This window comes from Phragmites australis, chromosome 12 (genome assembly GCF_958298935.1).
Source record: "Phragmites australis chromosome 12, lpPhrAust1.1, whole genome shotgun sequence".
NCBI lineage: Eukaryota > Viridiplantae > Streptophyta > Magnoliopsida > Poales > Poaceae > Phragmites > Phragmites australis.
This window is the reverse complement of record NC_084932.1, coordinates 1626283-1635179: the sequence shown is the minus strand read 5'-3', so window position 1 is coordinate 1635179 and position 8897 is coordinate 1626283. Positions and strand designations below refer to the sequence as shown.

The 8897-nt window shown below is 43.5% G+C and overlaps 1 protein-coding gene across 1 annotated transcript; it reads right to left on the bottom strand.

The window, feature by feature from the left end:
* Positions 1-3094: 3094 nt before the first annotated feature.
* On the bottom strand, positions 3095-6132 carry LOC133886036 (BTB/POZ domain and ankyrin repeat-containing protein NH5.2-like). Its single transcript, XM_062325757.1, has 2 exons — positions 5483-6132; positions 3095-4674 (listed from the first exon to the last, which is right to left on the bottom strand). Exons 1-2 carry the CDS (start codon positions 5942-5944, stop codon positions 3727-3729), a joined length of 1410 nt encoding a protein of 469 aa, XP_062181741.1. The 5' UTR covers positions 5945-6132; the 3' UTR covers positions 3095-3726.
* Positions 6133-8897: the final 2765 nt, after the last annotated feature.

The following is an 8897-nucleotide window of genomic DNA, read 5'->3' as shown; positions in this document are numbered from 1 at the left end:
TCATCTACATAACTATACATGACATTAATTCATATCATCTGGCTCAGTTTATGACATTCATATCATCTAGCTCAGTTTAGTTGGTCGAGAGTGACACGTATGTCTAGACCATTTAAATTAGGGTTCTCTTAGATGCAAATTTAAGTAATTATTTAAAAAAAATAGTTGTATGCATCCATAACGTTTTAGCATCTTATTTGTTCAAGAGTTGCACTTCTATTATCTTAAACAAATATATGGCATTCATATCATCTCTACAGACACGAGATTGAGGGGTACAGCAAAAAAAAAAAGGGGGAATGTGCTTTTATACTATTCGAACAAAAAAAAACTTGTAAGTAGCTACATTTAGACAAGTGATGCTGCTTCAACGGTTTAACTTTGTACAGTACATGTTTTGATAAAACAAACCTTTACCTGTTTCATTTCATTTAGAGATCGTAAGTGTGTGGAAAGATAAAAAAAAATGATCTGCATAATGTGTACTATGCACCTCCAGTCATATATCAAGCCACCTTAAATTTGTTCTTTGACACGTACGGTCTTAAAAAAAAAACAATTTTGACCATCGATTTGCATTGTAACATATTTGTAAAACATAAACAATCTATTATATTGTGAATTATTTTTTATCCAAATTTACTTGCACATTATTTTCTCATTGTAAGATTAATTCTTAAAAATATTTTCGGACAAAGTTCAAATGCATGGATTATATCACACACATCACTTTTTTGTCAAAGGAAGGACAAGGGGTTTCTTGAACCTTTATTTTATATTAGGGAGGCACATCTATGATCTATATGTATGTGAGTACGTATATGTTTAAGTCCACTGTACTATACTCTTGGATGAGTAAACATTTATATATGTTGTATGAATGTCACAAAATATGAAATATATAGTAGGATATATTAAAATACCATCGAGGACTAGTCATATGTCACTAAGTCGTCGAAGTTATTATAATGTATGAATTATTTCCTGATCAGATATTTTATTACCCTGGTATTAAGATTAGACCACTTTAATTACCCTACAAATTAAAAAAAGCGATTTGGGGATATTTTGTTGACTGTATTATTGTGATAAAAAAATTCATGATGAAATGTTGCATGATCATTTATACTTTTCAATGGAACGAGTAGGTGCATGCGTAATCAATTAATCACTACAATATATAGGAAAAACGTATGCTTAATCAAATTAATTTTAAGACATTAAACTTCGGCATATAATTATTTTGACAAGATTTATCTATCAGAAAGCTCACCGATTGTTCTAGTATTGTTTTATTTGAAAATTTATCCTTATCATTTCCTCAAAAGATAAAAGATCTAGTGCTCCAAAATTTGTACCAAACAATAAATCAAAGTACCGCATATATCGTATCAGGACGGTTTTCATACTTTTAATTTACGCATAGGCAATATTCGAAGAGAATTTAATATGGATGGCTGCCATTACAATTTTTCTCTAATTACGGCACCATTCAAACAATTTTATTGATAAATTTGTAAGTATGACGAACAGCCGCAAGATTAGCTACTTACAAACACTACCACATATCACACTATTGTAGACGGTTTTTAACGGATATTACAGACGGAAAATGAAACCGTTATTGCGAAATTGTCTATGATATCGAGCTTGTAACAAACGGATAACCATCCTCTGTAATATGATATGGCACATATGGTTTTCAATAAAAACCGCATGTGTGATGTTATTTTTAGAAAAAAATAATATTTTCAGTGTAGAAAAAATAATAAAATTATTATTGCACCCCAAGCCATCCCACGATTTTTTAATAAGTCACAAGTCACGCGATTTTAGCATGTGCGCAGTTTGTAGGCGTCGAACCTATGACCTAATACCTCGCGCATAGCTTCCTTGCCATCTCACATGTACATCATTGCTAATAGTGATAGGATATTTTATTCTTTTGATGATCGTTGTTGTCTAAATTTTTTTACAATTATTTGTGAACCTAAATAACTTCAAATTAAAAAGTTATAACTACAAAGCTGTAGATCTTGTCGAAAACTACAATTTTCATATAAAAAGTTTCTTCATCCTACTTTGTATGAATATTTTATAAATTTTCAAATATATACTATAGACGGATATTTATAAAACTCCTCTATGTTGATCATCTAGATAAAAATGGATATTTAAAAAAAAACCATCTGTATCTAGAAGAGAAAGAACACACAGACATGTTTACTAAAAAACCGTCTGTGTGTAAACAACTATTAGGCACTGATGGTTTTTCATACAAAGCATTCGACAATACACATATAATTTTTCAGGAAAATCGTCTGTGTCTTGAAGCCATCAATACACAAATGGAATTTTAGTAAAATCATTTGTGTGTTCTCGCTCTCCTAGATGGCTAGGAATATCACACACTTTTTACTGTCAACCGTCTGTGCGTAATTTATCAGTGACGGCTTTTAAGTCATCATCTGTGATGTCTGTCTGCTATTGATGTTTATGTGATAGTGAAAATATATTGTGCATGCAATAGGTACATACAAATTAAGGGTTATATTGGGAATTATTTGTGAGTGATGGATAGCTCTAACCTATGACATACTAAGGTCCTATTTGACATAACTTTAACAGAGAAAAAGTAAAAGCGATGTAAAATGGTAAGATTCTGCAATAGCTTATCTATTAGCAAAAGCTACTTCCCACCAGCTTCGGCAACAAGCTAGATTCTGACAAACAGAAGCAATGGCAAACAAAACCCAAATCGGTTATGCTTAATTACATAGAAAAAATATTGTAAGGCACGCAAAGCAGTCCTTGGCTTAAGCAAGGATGGGGAACGACAAATGAATTAATAAGAGGAGCAATCGCAAACAGTAAAAGTGAGCAAATGAACTCTCATGTTTGACTACCACATGCATGTTGTCCATTGTTTGCATTACTCTCAGCTAGTCAGCTGCCATGCAAAGTTCATTTTTAACCGGGTTGTCGCCGGGCCTCATGTTGGACATAAGTATTAATGTTGTACAGGGACATACCAATTAAATTGCTAAAAGAAAAGCCTGTCCTAGAGAACACTTCAATCAGAACAGAAGGAGACCAATCTTATTTATTAGTAGCGATACATGCATGCTGCAAGATCCCAGCCGTGCAACAACCTCCTCCAGGATGCACAATCTCAGATATGTTAATTCTATCCAATAAAGATTGTGGCCGTAACTGGAGAAAATGTATGTATGTGCAATTCCCATATATATACCATTCAATTCCACGCTTAGATTCGCCTTGTCGAAGGCCACTCGATCCCCATTTCCTGACATGAGCTTGCGCCCCTCTTTCCTATCGTCCAAAAGGCTACTACAGTCTACAGCCCCCAAACGCTGCACTGCATAAAGACATATGTAAAAACACCAACAGCTAAAAATCCCCATGCATGCCGTACACTACTGGAGCTAGCTAGCAATGCAAGCCCTGGACTGGATTGAATTGAAGTACCATTACAAGTTTCATCACAGTGACAGATTTGAAGAAAGCAACAGTTGCTTCCCAATCGATCATGATGCGAAGATCGAACAATCCACACCAAATACCATGAAATTCTTGCTCATATCTCCTAGTTAAATAGTAGCTAGCTACACCAATCTCAACCATGACCTCACAAAGTTCCAAGTTCCAACAGAGCTAGTGAAAGATCGATGGATATATAAAAGGGCAATGCTAGATAAGGATTACTCATGGGAAGCCATTGCGGAAGTACAAGTTGGACGGGCTCCCTCGGCCGCCGTTCCCTTTCCTCGCCTCGCCGGCGATCACCGCCGCCATCTCTTGCCCTTGGTACATGAGCGTTGAGTTCATTGTCAGGCTCACCAAGCTGTCGTCGGCGTCTCTCCTTGGGAAATTCCCGCCGTCGCTTCCCTCAGCCTCGCCACCGGCGCCGGGCGCGCCCTCGTCGCGCGTGGTCACCATCACCGCGGACTGCACGAGCTCAAGGCACAGTCTGAGCTTGTTGGGCTCGATGTGCGTCAGACCCGGCACGGCGCCCCTGAAAAGGAACTCGGAGGTGAGGCTGCGGAGCACGTCAAGCGGGGTGACGCCATCGAGCATCCTGGCGTTCGGGTCGGCGTGGTGGTCGAGGAGGACGGACACCATGTCGGGGGAGACCATCTCCGCAGCCAGGTGCAGGGGTGTTTTCCCCGTCGGCCCAGCGCGGGAGTTGACGTCGGCCGCGCCGAGCTCGAGGAGCGCCTTGACGACGTCGCGGTTGCAGTTCTGGACGGCGTAGTGGACGGCGAGAGCGTCATCGAGGTCGAGGCCCTCGCCCATGACCATCAGTTTGATGAGCTCGATGTCAGCCGCGTCGAGGGCCCGCCGCATGCGCCGGATCTTGTGGTCGCGGTCGGCGGCGGATGACGGCGCGTTGATGGGGAGATAGTGGTGGGTCAGGAACGGAGTGCGCGGCGTGCTCGCCGCGGTAACCGGGGACTTGGCGCGGATCTCTTCGATCTTGGCGACCACATCGATCGGGAGGTGCTTGGCGAGGAGATCGGCGGAGAGGCCCGAGCGCGCCACGAGGTGGGAGCAGGTGGCCCAGAGCTCCTGCATCTCGAACTTGCGCGACGCCATGAGCACCTTCATAACGTCGTCGACGGACGCCTCCTTCACCATGCTCTCCAGCTGCTTCTGCAATATTCCAAATCACTCGTAGTAGTCAGTCCCTGACACGCCAATTAGTCAGACAAAAATGGCAGCTAATTAGCAGCATAAAATGTAGTGGTTAATCGATCAGTGTACTGCGTGTTTCTTCTAGCTTGCGTTGCAGCAGTATGTACAGCACGGTGCTTGACTGTACTTGCATCGGCATGGCATGTTGTACAGCAAGATGTTTCGGAAATGATGCACGGCGGCATCGAGTTATTGGGAGGTGCATGCTGTTGGATCGATCTCCGAGAAACCCTAGCAATGCAATGGATGTGATGTAAGGAAGGGACAGACATAAACAAGGGCGTGACGAGACCCTTCCTAGTAAAGATGAGTCAGAGGCTCAATGACAAGTGATGACAGGCGTTCCGCAGCAAGGCGAAGCGGCAGAAAAGCGAAGGAGACTGTGAGAGACTAGAGACGACTCAATCCTGCGCCTGCCAGTACACTCTCCATCCACACACGGTACAATAAAAAATCGATTTAAAATCGAATAAAGAAAGTGAGAAGAGAGATCGAGCACTGAAATGATTCTGCTGATACTGGTGAAGGCTCAGAGGGCACAGTAGTGCTTGAATCGGAAAGGCAAAGTGGCAACCTAGGGATCTAGTCGAGCATGCATGCAGGAGGACTGGAGGAGCTGCGCAGCATGGGCTCAGGTGTTTCTGACTCCATCTTGATGCCACAAAAAAGATGCTTCAACTTCAATCATGGCAGGGCTAAGCTAACTACCGTCATGCATCCTTAATCGCACCGAGTTAGCAGACTGCAGATCCCAAGAAAATTCCACCTGGACCAGCAGTGCGAGCTGCTCGACGCCGAAGGAGCGCGCGGCGGCGAGCGTGTCGAGGGCGAGGTCCACGGCCGCGCCGCACTGGGTGTGCCAGCACCCGCGGGCGCCGCACCCCGGCAGGGGCCCGCTCTTGGGCGCCGCCACCGACGCCTGGCCACTGTAGAGGAACTGCAGCACGAGCACGAGCACCTCGTACCGGATCGAGCTGACGGGAATGACCAGCTCCGGCGCGGCGCCCGCGGCACGGGCGCCGGAGCTGTTCAAGGGCGGCGGCTGGTGGTTGGGGTCGAGGCCGCAGAAGAGCTTGCGGAAGAAGAGGCTGCGGGCGGCGAGGACGCAGCGGTGGGCGTGGACGAGGCGGCCCTCGACGCTGAAGGCGACGTCGCCGAAGGCCTGGCCGTTGATGAGCAGGTTGAGGTAGTCGAGCGAGAGGGACTTGAGCGAGTCCTCCGAGCTCATGATCTCATGTGCAGGTCGTTATAGCTCGGAGGTAAAGGGGAGCTAGAGCGAATTGGCCCAGCTTTTTGGAGAGATTTGGAGGGGAAAGGAGGGAGGGGAGCAACTGTGTAGGAAGGAAGAGCCGAAGAGGATGACAAGGATAGGGTGAATTGTGAAGAAGCGAGGAGAGAATCGAGGAGAGGCGTGCGCTCCCGGGCCTATCAGTATCAGTTCGGTCCCCTTTGCGCTGCAGCATTACCATCGCTGCGCCGTGGTTCGTGGGCGGGTCCGTCTCTACAGTCTTTGTCTACAGTTCCATTGATGTATGCACTCTGCGCACACAATGGTGAGTAGGGCATTGACCCAGCTGCCAACGAGACAAGCTGGTGTGGTGCGTGTGTACGTGTGTTACTGTGGCGGGCGTTACGTTGGGTTATCTTTTGGTAAAGCGAGGAGATGCAATTCAAACCTGACACAGAGACGTTATGTTTAAATATTCGTGGTAGAATGTTTAAATATAAATGAACGATGAAAATTTGAAATCACAGTGATAATAGTAAATCTAAATAAATAGTAAAAATATAATTATTTTGAAGCGAATGTGTTTTCTGCCACTCTTTTAGATCATTTTATTGCCACAATTTTGAGATAGGGTCATGGTAGGCGACAGGGAGAAGACGGGCGCAGTAGGCGATAGGGAGATGGGGAGCGCGGCGATGTGGTAGGCTGTCGGTGATGGGAGAAGACGAGTGCGGCAGGCACAATATGGGTGTTGTAGGTGATGAGGAAAAGATGGCCACGGTAGGCGATAGGGAGATGGGAAGCGGGGCGGCGCGATAGGCGGTCGGCGTTGCCGCGGTAGGCTATGGGGATGATGGCGAGATCGATGACAGGCCCGAGGGGTAGTGACGGTTGAAGTGGAACCGGTGACCATCGCAAACACTTTGGCCGCCACTGCACGTTGGGGTTGATATTTTGGAGGGGAGTGAGATGAGGATCGATATTCTGGAGAGTCGAGATATTTATAGTATTATCATTGTCGGTTTGAAATACGAGCCGGCAGTGATAAGGATTACACTGTTGGTGTGGAATACAAATTGGCAGTGATATCACCGTTGGATTGAAATACGAAACGGTAGTGATGACACGGCCGGTTTGGAATACATCACTTCATCATTATGACTTCATCATGAACCTACCACTCTGATAGTTGAAATATACTTCAACGGGTAAAAGTAGCAAAAGAGAAGCACGAGTGGCTTCACCACATGAAAGCTTCGCAGTGGTGAGAAAAGATGGTCAACATAGTGATGGAGTTGGGGTTGAGGTTGACGAGCTTGATGCCATAGAATGAGAGGATTTCTTTGAATAAATCCAAAGTGTGGAGGTGAAAGCCTTGAATACTATGATCTTTTCGGTGTTCGAACTTGGAAGCTCCTCCCCCCTGGGGACAATCATCACCTCTTTCTCTAACTTCTAGATCTGAGCATCCGACATCTCTGAAGTCACCCACATGTTGCTTGAGGTAGCCATTAGAAACTTGGGGATTGGAGCTTGAAGAAAGGGATAATTTTTTTGTTCAAAGTCAGAAAGTTTAAGAATGCGAGAGCAAGAATGAAGATGATGTTGAGATCCTTTTCTATTTATAAGGTAGAGAGTTTTTGCAACTACTCTGTGATGGGCGTCTTCATTACCGCTCAAGTTAACGGCGTCTAAAGCGTTTCAAATTTTGAATCACCTTTCCAAATGTCATGATGGTTTGAATTCCGCTCAGAAGTCATGCATATTTAATGCAATATTCCCTGTGGACATAGAAAAAGAGAAAGTGACCTTTGGGCTTCTGCGGTCAGAGGTAATTACCAACTAGGTAAGTCTCTACAAGTAAGACTCAATTCAGTTGGAGGAGGTTTGTTGACTAAAAAAGATTTGCTGAGTTCTAATACGGTTCAATCCCCAACTATGTGTAATCTAGTCGCCCTCTTCTAAGTAGAGTTGGGTGGGGGGCTAGGTGATGAGAATTTAATAATTAAGAATTTACTGGAAATATGATATATCTTGAAGATAGATTTCAATTGTACACGTGTCCTTCATTCGATACGGTAGGATTCATAACCGCGATGAGATAAATAAGGCATGTGTCGATATTTGAGGCAGTTCATCGTGTTCCACATGTAAACCATCCCTGAATTTGGGAAGAGTTCTCCAGATATTCGAAAGTAATACAATCCGAGAAGGTTACAATCAGAGACTCCAAGTACAATACGTATCTCCGACCCGGCTATATAAAGAGGGGAGTGGGGTGGTCAAAAGAAGCCAAGAGTCGAACAAGCAATGCAAAGCAAGCCTTCTATCCAGATAGGCGCAAAAATAACCCATTGAGATCCACAACAAATATGTGCTATAATTATATTCATCTGACAAGGACTTCAGGATTTAGAACACAACTTGTTGAGGTCCTTAGGATTAGATCTTGGCATACCCTCGTTATAATGGTCTTTTCTTGATATTAATCAATGTGAAATAGAAAGTATGGTTGTTATCCTAAGTGAGACCAGAACCTGTATAAAATCTTGTATCCTCCTCTTCAATACGCATAGTTGATGACCAGGTATCTCTATCCCTACTTTAAACAAGTATTTGCATAATCGATTTTACCAATCATCAACAATGCTTTATAGTTGAAATTTCATGTTCGAAGATCATTGTTACATGTTTAAAGTTCCATTTTGTTTTGAGTTCAAAGTTCAATTTTTAGTTCAAAGGTGAATTTTGAGTAAAAAAAGGTGAGTTGAGTTCAAAGTTCCTACTAATTTAGTTCAAAGTTGCATGGAATCTGAGGGGTATAAAGGTGATAAATGAGTGTTCAAGGTTAGATTTTGTTGAGTTCAAAGGAGCAATTCGGTTGTCTTTTGTGTTCAAAGTTTTGTGAGTTGAGATCAAGTTAAGTTAGTGTTGAACTCGGTATGCTTCATAG

Excerpts from the sequence above, each read along its gene's own strand:
- LOC133886036 (XM_062325757.1), bottom strand. The coding sequence starts at position 5,944 with ATGAGCTCGGAGGACTCGCTCAAGTCCCTCTCGCTCGACTACCTCAAC. Across the intron at positions 4,675-5,482 it reads AGCTCGCACTGCTGGTCCAG|AAGCAGCTGGAGAGCATGGT; the intron begins GTGGAATTTTCT and ends GGAATATTGCAG.